General features: G+C 38.9%; 1 protein-coding gene across 5 annotated transcripts in view; it reads right to left on the reverse strand.

Annotated features, from left to right (window-relative positions):
- Nucleotides 1-16652: 16652 nt before the first annotated feature.
- Nucleotides 16653-19124, reverse strand: part of LOC133629702 (ATP-dependent 6-phosphofructokinase, platelet type-like) — a 70343-nt gene continuing 67871 nt past the window's right edge. For all 5 annotated transcript variants that reach the window (XM_062020611.1, XM_062020612.1, XM_062020614.1 and 2 more), the window contains one exon: nt 16653-18895. In XM_062020611.1, the coding sequence (XP_061876595.1) occupies nt 18739-18895 (157 nt within the window). In that variant the 3' untranslated portion in view covers nt 16653-18738. The remainder of the gene's footprint in view (nt 18896-19124) is intronic.

A 19124-nucleotide genomic window follows, 5' to 3' on the forward strand; every position in this document is an offset into this window, starting at 1 on the left:
TGTCATGGTTTTGTCTCCTTCTACAAGATGTCATGGTCTTGTCTCTACAAGATGTCATGGTCTTGTCTCCTTCCACAAGATGTCATGGTCTTGTCTCTACAAGATGTCATGGTCTTGTCTCCTTCTACAAGATGTCATGGTCTTGTCTCCTCTACAAGATGTCATGGTCTTGTCTCCTTCCACAAGATGTCATGGTCTAGTCTCTACAAGATGTCATGGTCTTGTCTCTACAAGATGTCATGGTCTTGTCTCCTTCTACAAGATGTCATGGTCTTGTCTCTACAAGATGTCATGGTCTAGTCTCTACAAGATGTCATGGTCTTGTCTCCTTCACAGATGTCATGGTCTTGTCTCCTACAAGATGTCATGGTCTTGTCTCTACAAGATGTCATGGTCTTGTCTCTACAAGATGTCATGGTCTTGTCTCTACAAGATGTCATGGTCTTGTCTCTACAAGATGTCATGGTCTTGTCTCTACAAGATGTCATGGTCTTGTCTCTACAAGATGTCATGGTCTTGTCTCTACAAGATGTCATGGTCTTGTCTCTACAAGATGTCATGGTCTTGTCTCTACAAGATGTCATGGTCTTGTCTCTACAAGATGTCATGGTCTTGTCTCTACAAGATGTCATGTCTTGTCTACAAGATGTCATGGTCTTGTCTCTACAAGATGTCATGGTCTTGTCTCTACAAGATGTCATGGTCTTGTCTCTACAAGATGTCATGGTCTTGTCTCTACAAGATGTCATGGTCTTGTCTCTACAAGATGTCATGGTCTTGTCTCTACAAGATGTCATGGTCTTGTCTCTACAAGATGTCATGGTCTTGTCTCTACAAGATGTCATGGTCTTGTCTCTACAAGATGTCATGGTCTTGTCTCTACAAGATGTCATGGTCTTGTCTCTACAAGATGTCATGGTCTTGTCTCTACAAGATGTCATGGTCTTGTCTCTACAAGATGTCATGGTCTTGTCTCTACAAGATGTCATGGTCTTGTCTCTCACAAGATGTCATGGTCTTGTCTCTACAAGATGTCATGGTCTTGTCTCTACAAGATGTCATGGTCTTGTCTCTACAAGATGTCATGGTCTTGTCTCTACAAGATGTCATGGTCTTGTCTCCTTCCACAAGATGTCATGGTCTTGTCTCTACAAGATGTCATGGTCTTGTCTCTGCAAGATGTCATGGTCTTGTCTCTACAAGATGTCATGGTCTTGTCTCTACAAGATGTCATGGTCTTGTCTCCTTCACAAGATGTTATGGTCTAGTCTCTACAAGATGTCATGGTCTTGTCTCTACAAGATGTCATGGTCTTGTCTCCTTCCACAAGATGTTATGGTCTTGTCTCTGCAAGATGTCATGGTCTTGTCTCTACAAGATGTCATGGTCTTGTCTCTACAAGATGTCATGGTCTTGTCTCTACAAGATGTCATGGTCTTGTCTCCTTCCACAAGATGTCATGGTCTTGTCTCTACAAGATGTCATGGTCTTGTCTCTACAAGATGTCATGGTCTTGTCTCTACAAGATGTCATGGTCTTGTCTCTACAATATGTCATGGTCTTGTCTCTACAAGATGTCATGGTCTTGTCTCTACAAGATGTCATGGTCTTGTCTCTACAAGATGTCATGGTCTTGTCTCCTTCTACAAGATGTCATGGTCTTGTCTCTACAAGATGTCATGGTCTAGTCTCTACAAGATGTCATGGTCTTGTCTCCTTCTACAAGATGTCATGGTCTTGTCTCTACAAGATGTCATGGTCTTGTCTCTACAAGATGTCATGGTCTTGTCTCCTTCCACAAGATGTCATGGTCTTGTCTCTACAAGATGTCATGGTCTTGTCTCCTTCTACAAGATGTCATGGTCTTGTCTCTACAAGATGTCATGGTCTTGTCTCTACAAGATGTCATGGTCTTGTCTCTACAAGATGTCATGGTCTTGTCTCCTTCTACAAGATGTCATGGTCTTGTCTCTACAAGATGTCATGGTCTTGTCTCTACAAGATGTCATGGTCTTGTCTCCTTCTACAAGATGTCATGGTCTTGTCTCTACAAGATGTCATGGTCTTGTCTCTACAAGATGTCATGGTCTTGTCTCTACAAGATGTCATGGTCTTGTCTCCTTCCACAAGATGTCATGGTCTTGTCTCTACAAGATGTCATGGTCTTGTCTCTACAAGATGTCATGGTCTTGTCTCTACAAGATGTCATGGTCTTGTCTCTACAAGATGTCATGGTCTTGTCTCCTTCCACAAGATGTCATGGTCTTGTCTCCTTCCACAAGATGTCATGGTCTTGTCTCTACAAGATGTCATGGTTTGTCTCCTTCTACAAGATGTCATGGTCTTGTCTCTACAAGATGTCATGGTCTTGTCTCCTTCCACAAGATGTCATGGTCTTGTCTCCTTCCACAAGATGTCATGGTCTTGTCTCTACAAGATGTCATGGTCTTGTCTCCTTCCACAAGATGTCATGGTCTTGTCTCTACAAGATGTCATGGTCTTGTCTCCTTCTACAAGATGTCATGGTCTTGTCTCCTTCTACAAGATGTCATGGTCTTGTCTCCTTCCACAAGATGTCATGGTCTTGTCTCCTTCTACAAGATGTCATGGTCTTGTCTCTACAAGATGTCATGGTCTTGTCTCCTTCTACAAGATGTCATGGTCTTGTCTCCTTCTACAAGATGTCATGGTCTTGTCTCCTTCCACAAGATGTCATGGTCTTGTCTCCTTCTACAAGATGTCATGGTTTTGTCTCCTTCTACAAGATGTCATGGTCTTGTCTCTACAAGATGTCATGGTCTTGTCTCCTTCCACAAGATGTCATGGTCTTGTCTCTACAAGATGTCATGGTCTTGTCTCCTTCTACAAGATGTCATGGTCTTGTCTCCTTCTACAAGATGTCATGGTCTTGTCTCCTTCCACAAGATGTCATGGTCTAGTCTCTACAAGATGTCATGGTCTTGTCTCTACAAGATGTCATGGTCTTGTCTCCTTCTACAAGATGTCATGGTCTTGTCTCTACAAGATGTCATGGTCTAGTCTCTACAAGATGTCATGGTCTTGTCTCCTTCTACAAGATGTCATGGTCTTGTCTCCTTCCACAAGATGTCATGGTCTTGTCTCCTTCTACAAGATGTCATGGTCTAGTCTCCTTCTACAAGATGTCATGGTCTTGTCTCCTTCTACAAGATGTCATGGTCTTGTCTCTACAAGATGTCATGGTCTTGTCTCCTTCTACAAGATGTCATGGTCTTGTCTCCTTCTACAAGATGTCATGGTCTTGTCTCCTTCCACAAGATGTCATGGTCTTGTCTCTACAAGATGTCATGGTCTTGTCTCCTTCTACAAGATGTCATGGTCTTGTCTCTACAAGATGTCATGGTCTAGTCTCTACAAGATGTCATGGTCTTGTCTCCTTCTACAAGATGTCATGGTCTTGTCTCTACAAGATGTCATGGTCTAGTCTCTACAAGATGTCATGGTCTTGTCTCCTTCTACAAGATGTCATGGTCTTGTCTCCTTCCACAAGATGTCATGGTCTTGTCTCCTTCTACAAGATGTCATGGTCTTGTCTCTACAAGATGTCATGGTCTAGTCTCTACAAGATGTCATGGTCTTGTCTCCTTCCACAAGATGTCATGGTCTTGTCTCTACAAGATGTCATGGTCTTGTCTCCTTCCACAAGATGTCATGGTCTTGTCTCTACAAGATGTCATGGTTTTGTCTCCTTCTACAAGATGTCATGGTCTTGTCTCTACAAGATGTCATGGTCTTGTCTCCTTCCACAAGATGTCATGGTCTTGTCTCTACAAGATGTCATGGTCTTGTCTCCTTCTACAAGATGTCATGGTCTTGTCTCCTTCTACAAGATGTCATGGTCTTGTCTCCTTCCACAAGATGTCATGGTCTAGTCTCTACAAGATGTCATGGTCTTGTCTCTACAAGATGTCATGGTCTTGTCTCCTTCTACAAGATGTCATGGTCTTGTCTCTACAAGATGTCATGGTCTAGTCTCTACAAGATGTCATGGTCTTGTCTCCTTCTACAAGATGTCATGGTCTTGTCTCTACAAGATGTCATGGTCTTGTCTCTACAAGATGTCATGGTCTTGTCTCCTTCCACAAGATGTCATGGTCTTGTCTCTACAAGATGTCATGGTCTTGTCTCTACAAGATGTCATGGTCTTGTCTCTACAAGATGTCATGGTCTTGTCTCCTTCTACAAGATGTCATGGTCTTGTCTCTACAAGATGTCATGGTCTTGTCTCTACAAGATGTCATGGTCTTGTCTCTACAAGATGTCATGGTCTTGTCTCTACAAGATGTCATGGTCTTGTCTCTACAAGATGTCATGGTCTTGTCTCTACAAGATGTCATGGTCTTGTCTCTACAAGATGTCATGGTCTTGTCTCTACAAGATGTCATGGTCTTGTCTCTACAAGATGTCATGGTCTTGTCTCTACAAGATGTCATGGTCTTGTCTCCTTCTACAAGATGTCATGGTCTTGTCTCTACAAGATGTCATGGTCTTGTCTCTACAAGATGTCATGGTCTTGTCTCTACAAGATGTCATGGTCTTGTCTCCTTCTACAAGATGTCATGGTCTTGTCTCTACAAGATGTCATGGTCTTGTCTCTACAAGATGTCATGGTCTTGTCTCTACAAGATGTCATGGTCTTGTCTCCTTCCACAAGATGTCATGGTCTTGTCTCTACAAGATGTCATGGTCTTGTCTCTACAAGATGTCATGGTCTTGTCTCTACAAGATGTCATGGTCTTGTCTCTACAAGATGTCATGGTCTTGTCTCCTTCCACAAGATGTCATGGTCTTGTCTCTACAAGATGTCATGGTCTTGTCTCTGCAAGATGTCATGGTCTTGTCTCTACAAGATGTCATGGTCTTGTCTCTACAAGATGTCATGGTCTTGTCTCCTTCCACAAGATGTTATGGTCTAGTCTCTACAAGATGTCATGGTCTTGTCTCTACAAGATGTCATGGTCTTGTCTCTACAAGATGTCATGGTCTTGTCTCTACAAGATGTCATGGTCTTGTCTCCTTCCACAAGATGTTATGGTCTTGTCTCTGCAAGATGTCATGGTCTTGTCTCTACAAGATGTCATGGTCTTGTCTCTACAAGATGTCATGGTCTTGTCTCTACAAGATGTCATGGTCTTGTCTCCTTCCACAAGATGTCATGGTCTTGTCTCTACAAGATGTCATGGTCTTGTCTCTACAAGATGTCATGGTCTTGTCTCTACAAGATGTCATGGTCTTGTCTCTACAATATGTCATGGTCTTGTCTCTACAAGATGTCATGGTCTTGTCTCTACAAGATGTCATGGTCTTGTCTCTACAAGATGTCATGGTCTTGTCTCCTTCTACAAGATGTCATGGTCTTGTCTCTACAAGATGTCATGGTCTAGTCTCTACAAGATGTCATGGTCTTGTCTCCTTCTACAAGATGTCATGGTCTTGTCTCTACAAGATGTCATGGTCTTGTCTCTACAAGATGTCATGGTCTTGTCTCCTTCCACAAGATGTCATGGTCTTGTCTCTACAAGATGTCATGGTCTTGTCTCCTTCTACAAGATGTCATGGTCTTGTCTCTACAAGATGTCATGGTCTTGTCTCTACAAGATGTCATGGTCTTGTCTCTACAAGATGTCATGGTCTTGTCTCCTTCTACAAGATGTCATGGTCTTGTCTCTACAAGATGTCATGGTCTTGTCTCTACAAGATGTCATGGTCTTGTCTCCTTCTACAAGATGTCATGGTCTTGTCTCTACAAGATGTCATGGTCTTGTCTCTACAAGATGTCATGGTCTTGTCTCTACAAGATGTCATGGTCTTGTCTCCTTCCACAAGATGTCATGGTCTTGTCTCTACAAGATGTCATGGTCTTGTCTCTACAAGATGTCATGGTCTTGTCTCTACAAGATGTCATGGTCTTGTCTCTACAAGATGTCATGGTCTTGTCTCCTTCCACAAGATGTCATGGTCTTGTCTCTACAAGATGTCATGGTCTTGTCTCTGCAAGATGTCATGGTCTTGTCTCTACAAGATGTCATGGTCTTGTCTCTACAAGATGTCATGGTCTTGTCTCCTTCCACAAGATGTTATGGTCTAGTCTCTACAAGATGTCATGGTCTTGTCTCTACAAGATGTCATGGTCTTGTCTCCTTCCACAAGATGTTATGGTCTTGTCTCTGCAAGATGTCATGGTCTTGTCTCTACAAGATGTCATGGTCTTGTCTCTACAAGATGTCATGGTCTTGTCTCTACAAGATGTCATGGTCTTGTCTCCTTCCACAAGATGTCATGGTCTTGTCTCTACAAGATGTCATGGTCTTGTCTCTACAAGATGTCATGGTCTTGTCTCTACAAGATGTCATGGTCTTGTCTCTACAAGATGTCATGGTCTTGTCTCTACAAGATGTCATGGTCTTGTCTCTACAAGATGTCATGGTCTTGTCTCTACAAGATGTCATGGTCTTGTCTCTACAAGATGTCATGGTCTTGTCTCTACAAGATGTCATGGTCTTGTCTCTACAAGATGTCATGGTCTTGTCTCTACAAGATGTCATGGTCTTGTCTCTACAAGATGTCATGGTCTTGTCTCCTTCCACAAGATGTCATGGTCTTGTCTCTACAATATGTCATGGTCTTGTCTCTACAAGATGTCATGGTCTTGTCTCTACAAGATGTCATGGTCTTGTCTCTACAAGATGTCATGGTCTTGTCTCTACAAGATGTCATGGTCTTGTCTCTACAAGATGTCATGGTCTTGTCTCTACAAGATGGCCGCCTGGCAAGCGCCAGGCGGCCATCAAGTTGAGGCTGAGAGGACTTTGATGGACTTTGATGGCGTCTTCATTGTGGGAGGAGCTTCTCACGGGAGCCGGACTTGTTTAAGCCAAGTGCTCCTCATTTGCATGCGCCGGATCAAGTCCTTTACTTGGTACCTGCTGGGAACTTTGCAGAGCAGACAGTTGGTGCAGCAAGACTGGAAGACATTTTGTTTTTAATAATAATCAAAAGAAGTACAACAACAGTACAAATTAGCGTCAGGGTGTTGTAAACTCAACAAAGTTCTCTGCGTAATATTAGCTCTGTAAGTGACGATGTAAACATCATCGTGTGCCTTCCTGACTAAAATAAAATAAAATATAGCACTCTTATTCATGCTAACAGGCCTATAATGTGTTCTTAACGAAGTGTTTGTTAGCAACAATGTTCCTGCATGACGATATCATTCACCCTTTTAATGGCGACATTCTTCCTGTTACACGGTAGTTACCCTGTCCTACCACTGGAGGGAGTTAGAGACTATGTTTATTCTCCATTCATTTCTAATGGACTGTTCTAATAGTCCATGTAGAGTTTATTATATTATATTATATTATATTATATTATATTATATTATATTATATTATATTATATTATATTATATTATATTATATATAACATTATGTTATATAATATGGATTATTTTCTTAAGTAAACACCTTTGATTAATCATGATTCATGTGATTAATCATGATTCATGTGATTAATCATGACTCTTGTGATTATCATGATTCATGTGATTAATCATGATTTCTGTGATTAATCATGATTCATGTGATTAATCATGATTCCTGTGATTAATTATGACTCATGTGATTAATCATGATTCATGTGATTAATCATGATTCATGTGATTAATCATGACTCCTGTGATTATTATTATTTGTGTGATTAATCATAATTAATGGGATTAATAATGATTCATGTGATTAATCATGATTCATGTGATTAATCATGATTATGTGATTAATCATGATTAATGTGATTAATCATGACTCATGTGATTAATCATGATTAATGGCATTAATCATGATTCATGTGATTAATCATGACTCATGTGATTATCATGGTTCATGTGATTAATCATGATTCATGTGATTAATCATGATTAATGGGATAAAAAAAATGAATCATTTGACAGCCCTTTTCACCTCCAACTCCATCTTTCTTTCAAAGTGCTAGAAGGTGAACTTTGACGACGTTACGACGTCTGTGTCAAGTGAAACGTTGGACCAAGCAGTTTGTATTTTTATTTCTAGTCACACCTTCTTCCGATCTTCTTCTGATCTTACTACTGATCTTACTACTGAACTTCTTCTGATCTTACTACTGATCTTACTACTGATCGTACTACTGATCATACTACTGAACTTCTACTGATCTTACTACTGAACTTCTTCTGATCTTACTACTGATCTTACTACTGATCTTACTACTGATCTTACTACTGAACTTCTTCTGATCTTACTACTGATCTTACTACTGATCTTCTTCTGATCTTACTACTGAACTTCTTCTGATCCTACTACTGATCTTACTAATGATCTTACTACTGAACTTATTCTGATCTTACTACTGATCTTACTACTGATCTTCTTCTGATCTTACTACCGATCTTAGTACTGATCTTACTACTGATCTTCTTCTGATCTTACTGCTGATCTTACAACTGAACTTACTACTGATCTTACTACTGATCTTACTTCTGAACTTACTATTGATCTTACTACTGATCTTACTACTGATCTTACTACTGATCTTACTTCTGAACTTACTATTGATCTTACTACTGATCTTACTACTGATCTTACTCCCGAACTTACTATTGATCTTACTACTGATCTTACTACTGATCTTACTACTGAACTTACTACTGATCTTACTACTGATCGTACTCCTGAACTTACTATTGATCTTACTACTGATATTACTACTGATCTTCTTCTGATCTTACTACTGAACTTCTTCTGATCTTACTATTGATCTTACTACTGATCATACTACTGAACTTCTACTGATCTTACTACTGATCTTCTTCTGATCTTACTACTGATCTTACTACTGATCTTCTTCTGATCTTACTACTGATCTTACTACTGATCTTACTACTGAACTTACTACTGATCTTATTACTGAACTTACTACTGAACTTACTACTGATCTTACTATTGATTTTACTACTGATCTTACTACTGATCTTACAACTGATTTTACTACTGAACTTACTACTGATCTTACTACTGATCTTACTACTGATCTTACTACTGAACTTACTACTGATCGTACTACTGATCTTACTATTGATCTTACTACTGAACTTACTACTGAACTTACTACTGATCTTACTACTGATCTTACTACTGAACGTGCATGGCCAGATTTATGTGACATAAATATTTATGACTTGTTTACAAAAACATCTTCATGCTTTTATTTGATAGCTTCAGACGTTTGCTGAAAAGTTGAAACTTGACTTATTTTCCATGTCCTTTGACTCCAACCCTGGTGGTCTACTGCTGGAAGACCTGGGATGTAACAAGTCCTGGGATGTAACAAGACCTGGAATGTAACAAGTCCTGGGATGTAACAAGTCCTGGGATGTAACAAGACCTGGGATGTAACAAGACCTGGGATGTAACAAGACCTGGGATGTAACAAGTCCTGGGATGTAACAAGACCTGGGATGTAACAAGTCCTGGGATGTAACAAGTCCTGGGATGTAACAAGACCTGGGATGTAACAAGACCTGGGATGTAACAAGTCCTGGGATGTAACAAGACCTGGGATGTAACAAGTCCTGGGATGTAACAAGACCTGGGATGTAACAAGACCTGGGATGTAACAAGTCCTGGGATGTAACAAGACCTGGGATGTAACAAGTCCTGGGATGTAACAAGTCCTGGGATGTAACAAGTCCTGGAATGTAACAAGTCCTGGGATGTAACAAGACCTGGGATGTAACAAGTCCTGGGATGTAACAAGACCTGGGATGTAACAAGTCCTGGGATGTAACAAGTCCTGGGATGTAACAAGACCTGGGATGTAACAAGTCCTGGGATGTAACAAGACCTGGGATGTAACAAGTCCTGGGATGTAACAAGTCCTGGGATGTAACAAGACCTGGGATGTATCAAGACCTGGGATCTAACAAGTCCTGGGATGTAACAAGTCCTGGGATGTAACAAGACCTGGGATGTAACAAGTCCTGGGATGTAACAAGACCTGGGATGTAACAAGACCTGGGATGTAACAAGTCCTGGGATGTAACAAGACCTGGGATGTAACAAGTCCTGGGACGTAACAAGACCTGGGATGTAACAAGTCCTGGGATATAACAAGTCCAGAAGGTTCTTCCCATCCCAAACACGCTAGTTTGTGATATCATGGCAGTTTGTGAGGAAGGTGTGGCATTAAAGGAAGATCAAGTTTTGTTGTGCAGACTCTGGTCAGCTTGCTGAGATCACATCCATGCAGGAAGGAAGTGTGTGGACAAATGAAATGATGATTAGTATTGATTAGTATTGATTAGTATTGATTAGCAATGTGCTTCTGACCCTCCCAGTCTGCCCGAGCATCCTTAAAGCAACACAACCACCAGCCTGACTCTTCTCATGCAGAGAGGACACAACCCTCAGGGGTGCGAGAAGTTACAAGACAGCTGGACAGGAGGACTTGTGTCTTTCTCAGGATGACTTGTGTCTTTTATCAGGATGACTTGTGTCTTTCTCAGGATGACTTGTGTCTTTCTCAGGATGACTTGTGTCTTTTATCAGGATGACTTGTGTCTTTCTCAGGATGACTTGTGTCTTTCTCAGGATGACTTGTGTCTTTCTCGGGATGACTTGTGTCTTTCTCGGGATGACTTGTGTCTTTCTCAGGATGACTTGTGTCTTTTATCAGGATGACTTGTGTCTTTCTCAGGATGACTTGTGTCTTTCTCAGGATGACTTGTGTCTTTCTCAGGATGACTTGTGTCTTTCTCAGGATGACTTGTGTCTTTTCTCAGGATGACTTGTGTCTTCCTCAGGATGACTTGTGTCTTTCTCAGGATGACTTGTGTCTTTTTCAGGATGACTTGTGTCTTTCTCAGGATGACTTGTGTCTTTTTCAGGATGACTTGTGTCTTTCTCAGGATGACTTGTGTCTTTTTCAGGATGACTTGTGTCTTTTATCAGGATGACTTGGGTCTTTCTCAGGATGACTTGTGTGTTTCTCAGAAAGCTAATCAATAAGTAATGAATATTGCAGTGAGAAATAGAAATGTCCTCTCAAATGAAGACATGAGTTGCTAATTGTGCATGAAAGTCCTTCAGAAATGAATGAATGAATGCAAGTAGTCCAGTAATGAAGCTGTGGTGCCAGGCAGGTGGAGCCAAGTGACCAGAGACTGATGGAGCGTCACGATGGACTCAATGAACCCACGCACAGACTGCAGCTGGTGGAGCTCTGGCACCACCTGCTGTCTGTCTGACGAACTGCAGCACCACAAAATGAAGCTAAATGTTCCTAAAAGTCGTCGTCAGACTGATTTTAAACACTTTCTTACATGTAAGGATGTTTGTTTTGTTTTTAACACAAATACAAAAAGATGGACAGTTAGTTGATGCTTTTCTTGCTTAGTTGGTGAGCGAGTGAGTGAGTGAGTGAGTGAGTGAGTGAGTGAGTGAGCGAGCGAGTGAGTGAGTGAGTGAGTGAGTGAGTGAGTGAGTGAGTGAGCGAGCGAGCGAGCGAGCGAGTGAGTGAGTGAGTGAGTGAGTGAGTGAGTGAGCGAGCGAGTGAGTGAGTGAGTGAGTGAGTGAGTGAGTGAGTGAGTGAGTGAGTGAGTGAGTGAGTGAGTGAGTGAGTGAGTGAGCGAGCGAGTGAGTGAGTGAGTGAGTGAGTGTGTGAGTGAGTGAGTGAGTGAGTGAGCGAGCGAGTGAGTGAGTGAGTGAGTGAGTGAGTGTTGTCTTCTCTTGAAATGATATTGTTGATAACTTTTGCATTGATTGAAGTTACGTTTACAACAAAACATCTCAACTCAAAATGAAAAGAAAATAACTTTTCTATAGGTTTTGCATTATTCAGATAAATATTAGCAAATAACTTCTATGTATATATGCACACACACACATATATATATATATATATATATATATATATATATATATATATATATATATATATATATATATATATATATATATATATATATATATATATATATATATATATATATATATATATATATATATAATATTATTATATTAGCTTCACACAGGTGTATATAAAGTGTGGGTACAGATATGCGTCACATGGTTTTCAAATAAATTGGATCAAAATATTAATTTGACCAAAAACTTTGGTCAAATTGTGTTGAAAATTTTATTTGTCAACAATGGAATTGAATAAAATAGTTTTCTTTTAAAAATTATGTGTACCCAGACTACTTTGTGGAGAGACTGTACAGTGTACACACACTAATATATATATATATATATATATATATATATATATATATATATATATATATATATATATATATATATATATATATATATATATATATATATATATATATATATATATATATATATATATATACATGTATATATATATATATGTATGTATATATATATATATGTATATACATATATATATATATATATATGTATATATATATATATATATGTATGTATATATATATATAAAAAAATATATATATATATATATATATATATATATATATATATATACATATATACATATATATATATATATATGTATGTATATATATATGTATATATATATATATATGTATATATATATATATATATATGTATATATATATATATATATACATATATATATATATATATGTATGTATATATATATGTATATACATATATATATATGTATATATATATATATATATACATACATATATATATATATATATATATATATATATATATGTATGTATATATATATATGTATATATATGTATGTATATATATATATGTATATATATATATATATACGTATATATATATATATATATATATATATATATATATGTATATATATATATATATAAAATATATATATATATAAAATATATATATATATATATATATATATATATATATATATATATATATATATATATATATATATATATATATATATATATATATATATATATATATATATATATATATATATATATATATATATATACACTACCGTTCAAAAGTTTGGGGTCACCCAAACAATTTAGTGGAATAGCCTTCATTTCTAAGAACAAGAATAGACTGTGGAGTTTCAGATGAAAGTTCTCTTTTTCTGGCCATTTTGAGCGTTTAATTGACCCCACAAATGTGATGCTCCAGAAAGTCAATCTGCTCAAAGGAAGGTCAGTTTTGTAGCTTCTGTAAGGAGCTAAAGTGTTTTCAGATGTGTGAACATCTGAAAACACAAGGGTTTTCTAATCATCAATTAGCCTTCTGAGCCAATGAGCAAACACATTGTACCATTAGAACACTGGAGTGATAGTTAGGGATGATGTTTGATAAGGAATTATCGAGTTCGAGCCTATTATCGAATCCTCTTATCGAACCGATTCCTTATCGATTCTCTTATGGAGTCCAGATAGGTTGTTGTATATGGAAAAAAACACACAATATTTGGTTTAACAAAAGCTCACTTTTATTATATAATAAAAAAATAAAATCTAATAAATAAATAAATATTGACTGTTACCCACCTAAAAAAATAAAATAAAATAAATAAATATTGACTGTTGTTACCCAAAGTATATTAAGTGGGATTTTTCATAAAAACAAATATATACAGTAACACAAAAACAAGCTGTCTCTGTGATCACTATAGGTGTATAAATAATAATATAGTGTTAAATAAAATCAGTCCCTTGGGCACAAAACTGAAAATAATACAGCTCTCCAAAAAGTGCACTTCTGCTGCTATTGGAACATAACTGTTTGTTATGATGCTTTGACATTTTTGCACTTTATTTCTTTATTGAAAGAAAATTCTATGAAGAGAAAAGTTGTTTGCAAATGTGGTTACAATGCTAAAAAATGAAAAGTCAAAGCTAAAAAAAGAAATACACTTTATTGAGTTAACATTATTTCTTTATAGTGGGAAAAATGTTATGAGCTAGAGAATATAACAACTACACTACCCAGCATGCAACGGGAGTGACGAGCATGCGCGGTAGCCCCGAAAAGTGTTGCATGTTGCCACGCTGTGAAAGTAAACGTCAAGAAGTCAGCCAACACGCCTCGTCTGCATTATTTATAATTAGACAGACAACACATCTACAGTGTGATTTTGTAACGTTTACAAGGAAAGAAAAACAAAAGTTAAAAAAGGGAGATATGTTGTATATATATGTATGTGCTGCGGTTGTTTGAAGAAGGTTGTGTCAGCTGCCGTAAAGGAGGTGCGTTGCTAGCCTGGTTGCTATGTTTCCGGTTGGTGGTAAAAGTGTTGGTCATGTGTTTTACCCTGCTCAAATCTCTCAGTAAAGTTATTCGATGGATTATAGCTTTTGTTTTGAACTTTATTACACCTTGGAGCACTTTTTCCCGTCCATTGTTTTCCTGCTTTCGCTATCTGCGCCTAATGACTGAGCTACGTGACGTCATTTCTTGTGATGTCCCACGGAGCATTTCTGGTCGGGACGGGATTCGAATAAAGAATCAACTCTTTTCCTTTACTATAGTGGTCTCGATAACGGGTACCGGTTCTCAAAAAGGGATTCGAGTCCGATGACTCGGTTCTTTTCTTATCAAACAACCGGGAAAACCGGTTTCGAGTATCATCCCTAGTGATAGTTGCTGGAAATGGGCCTCTATACACTTATGTAGATATTGCACCAAAAAGCAGACATTTGCAGCTAGAATAGTCATTTACCACATTAGCAATGTATAGAGTGTATTTCTTTCAAGTTAAGACTAGTTTAAAGTTATCTTCATTGAAAAGTACAGCGCTTTTCCTTCAAAAATAAGGACATTTACATGTGACCCCAAACTTTTGAACGCTAGTGTATATATATTTATATATATGTATATATATATGTACATTTATATTCATATATATATATATATATATATATATATATATATATATATATATATATATATATTTTTTTTTTTTTTTTTATTTTTTTTTTGTTATGATCCTTTGCCCAGTTCATGTTTGGTTAGTTTGGTTGTTGATATAATTCTGTTTCAGCAGCCGGGTTTGTTTTCTTTGTTGCCATGGGTGCTAATTAACGTCCCCTGTCACTAATCAGAGCTATTTATTCCTGCCTCCACCACACTCTGGCTGGCTTACGTTGGTTATTTTGCTTCTTGTTCTTGTTCTGAACTTTAGCTTCTCCCTTCTTGAGTTATGCTCTTGATTTATTGGAACAATCATTCTTCCAACCTGCCTGACGTGCATCTTGGAGAAACCACCAGCACATAAACATGACACCTTCAATATCACTAATGACTATCATTTGTCACTACTTGATTTTATTTCTCATCCTTCATTATGGTATTGGTCACTAATATAGTTTTTAACACAGAGAGACATGAGTCAATGCACCATTGTTCCTTGTCATGTTTACTTAGTTATATTAGTAGTTGTTATTGTTCCTTGTCATGTTTACTTAGTTATATTAGTAGTTGTTATTGTTCCTTGTCATGTTTACTTAGTTATATTAGTAGTTGTTATTGTTCCTTGTCATGTTTACTTAGTTATATTAGTAGTTGTTATTGTTCCTTGTCATGTTTACTTAGTTATATTAGTAGTTGTTATTGTTCCTTGTCATGTTTACTTAGTTATATTAGTAGTTGTTATTGTTCCTTGTCATGTTTACTTAGTTATATTAGTAGTTGTTATTGTTCCTTGTCATGTTTACTTAGTTATATTAGTAGTTGTTATTGTTCCTTGTCATGTTTACTTAGTTATATTAGTAGTTGTTATTGTTCCTTGTCATGTTTACTTAGTTATATTAGTAGTTGTTATTGTTCCTTGTCATGTTTACTTAGTTATATTAGTAGTTGTTAGTGTTCCTTGTCATGTTTACTTAGTTATATTAGTAGTTGTTATTGTTCCTTGTCATGTTTACTTAGTTATATTAGTAGTTGTTTTTTGGTCATTGTTCCTTGTCATGTTTACTTAGTTATATTAGTAGTTGTTATTGTTCCTTGTCATGTTTACTTAGTTATATTAGTAGTTGTTATTGGTCATTGTTCCTTGTCATGTTTACTTAGTATCCTCCTCACTGAGGTAAATATGCACTTTGCTGAAATAACTTCTTTTTAAATCACACAAATGTTACTTTTATTGGCATTTTGTTGAGTTTGCAGCTTTTTGACTTGTGCACGTTCCTTTTAGAAGTCATCAGATTGTGCAGCGACAACAAATACTTGCTTTTATTTTTATTTATTATCTTTTTATATTTATTTTATTTTTTTGTTAATACACTGTAGCACTTTGAGATTGTTTACTCAATATAAAGTGCTTTATACCAATACAATCTATTATTCTTATTATTATTGAAGTGTGAGTATTGATTGACTTGTTTGATCCGACATCTTTAATGAGGTACATATTTGAATGTGATGAGACACACAAATTGTGTAAATGTGATGAGACACACAAATTGTGTGAATGTGATGAGACACACAAATTGTGTGAATGTGATGAGACACACAAATGCTGCAAGTCAGGCCAGATGAATCCTTACAGACTACATTTAATCACACGAGGATTAGTTTCAATTCAAGTCAATGAGGAAAAAAATGACCCATCAATCGATTTGATCATTTATTGTGAGAGGAAGACAAAGTGTGGGACATCAGCAGGTCATGACTACATGGACTCTACACTTTTATACACAACACCTGTGGACTATTATGCTGCACACACCTCTGGCTGCATCTCTCTGACCTGCACTGGACCCTAAAGACTCCCTGGAACCTAAAGACTCACTGGACCCTATAGACTCCCTGGACTCTAAAGACTCACTGGACTCTAAAGACTCCTTGGACCCTAAAGACTCCCTGGACCCTAAAGAATCCCTGGACCCTATAGACTCCCTTGACCCTATAGACTCCCTGGACCCTAAAGACTCACTGGACTCTAAAGACTCCCTGGACCCTAAAGACTCCCTGGACCCTAAATACTCCCTGGACCCTAAAGACTCCCTGGACCCTAAAGACTCACTGGACCCTAAAGACTCCCTGGACCCTAAAGACTCACTGGACCCTAAAGACTCCCTGGATCCTAAAGACTCCCTGGACCCTAAAGACTCACTGGACCCTAAAGACTCCCTGGACCCTAAAGACTCACTGGACCCTAAAAACTCCCTGGACCCTAAAGACTCCCTGGACCCTAAAGACTCACTGGACCCTAAAGACTCACCGGACCCTATAGAAGACTCACTGGACCCTAAAGACTCACTGGACCCGAAGGACTCCCTGGACCCTAAAGACTCCCTGGACCCTATAGAAGACTCACTGGACCCCAAAGACTCACTAGTCACTATAGAAGACTCACTTGACCCTAGAGAAGACTCATTGGGCCCTATAGAAGACTCACTGGACCCTAAAGACTCCCTGGACCCTAAAGACTCCCTGGACCCTAAAGACTCACTGGACTCTATAGAAGGCTCACTGAACCCTATAGAATATTTACTGGACCCTATAGAAGACTCACTGGACCCTATAGAAGACTCCCTGGACTGGAATGGTGTAAAGGACTAGTGTAAGGGACTGGTGTAAAGGACTGGTGTAAGGGACTGGTGTAAGGGACTGGTGTAAAGGACTGGTGTAAGAGACTGGTGTAAAGGAATGGTGTAAGGGACTGGTGTAAGGGACTGGTGTAAGGGACTGGTGTAAAGGACTGGTGTAAGGGACTGGTGTAAGGGAATGGTGTAAGAGACTGGTGTAAGAGACTGGTGTAAGGGACTGGTGTAAAGGACTGGTGTAAGGGACTGGTGTAAGGGAATGGTGTAAGAGACTGGTGTAAGGGACTGGTGTAAAGGACTGGTGTAAAGGACTGGTGTAAAGGACTTGTGTAAGAGACTGGTGTAAGGGACTGGTGTAAGGGACTGGTGTAAAGGACTGGTGTAAGGGACTGGTGTAAGAGACTGGTGTAAGGGACTGGTGTAAGAGACTGGTGTAAGGGACTGGTGTAAGGGACTGGTGTAAGGGAATGGTGTAAGAGACTGGTGTAAGGGACTGGTGTAAGAGACTGGTGTAAGGGACTGGTGTAAGGGACTGGTGTAAAGGACTGGTGTAAGGGACTGGTGTAAGGGAATGGTGTAAGAGACTGGTGTAAGAGACTGGTGTAAGGGACTGGTGTAAAGGACTGGTGTAAGGGACTGGTGTAAGGGAATGGTGTAAGAGACTGGTGTAAGGGACTGGTGTAAAGGACTGGTGTAAAGGACTGGTGTAAAGGACTTGTGTAAGAGACTGGTGTAAGGGACTGGTGTAAGGGACTGGTGTAAAGGACTGGTGTAAGGGACTGGTGTAAGAGACTGGTGTAAGGGACTGGTGTAAGAGACTGGTGTAAGGGACTGGTGTAAGGGACTGGTGTAAGGGAATGGTGTAAGAGACAGGTGTAAGGGACTGATGTAAGAGACTGTTGTAAGGGACTGGTGTAAGGGACTGGTGTAAGGGACTGTTGTAAAGGACTGGTGTAAAGGACTGGTGTAAGGGACTGGTGTAAAGGACTGGTGTAAGGGACTGGTGTAAAGGACTGGTGTAAAGGAGAGTGCAGCTCTAAGTGGAGCCAGAAAGTGCAATTTAAAGGAGCATGAGACTACTCAAGCAGGTGTGTGAGGACATTAGAGTAGGAACACTGTTGAGGTTAAAGGTCAACATGCCGGGGGCGCGGTCACATGGCCACGGAGGCGTCAGAGTCCCGAGGGATGCTGTGCACCACGTGTTCCAGCTGCCCGGAGTCCGACACGTCGTAGCTGGTCTTGTACTTGGCCAGGATCTTCATCAGTGGGCGGAGCTTCAGCCACCACTGCTCCTTGGGGATCCTGTGACTGAGAGAAGGAACCTCTTCACTGCACCTGGTCAACCAACCAACACCCTGCCTGACCTCCAATGGACCAAGAACAGTTTTATGTGGGGTCTGAAGAAAACATCCATCTTCTTCCACTTATCCTGAGTGGGGTCGTGGCAGGAATACTGAAACCATAAACTTGGGTCTACAATCAGTCGGTGTGTTGCGGGTGATTTACTAAGACTGCGTGGTGCAGACTGAGGTGTTAG

Source organism: Entelurus aequoreus, linkage group LG15, assembly GCF_033978785.1.
Source record: "Entelurus aequoreus isolate RoL-2023_Sb linkage group LG15, RoL_Eaeq_v1.1, whole genome shotgun sequence".
NCBI classification, from domain to species: Eukaryota; Metazoa; Chordata; class Actinopteri; order Syngnathiformes; family Syngnathidae; genus Entelurus; species Entelurus aequoreus.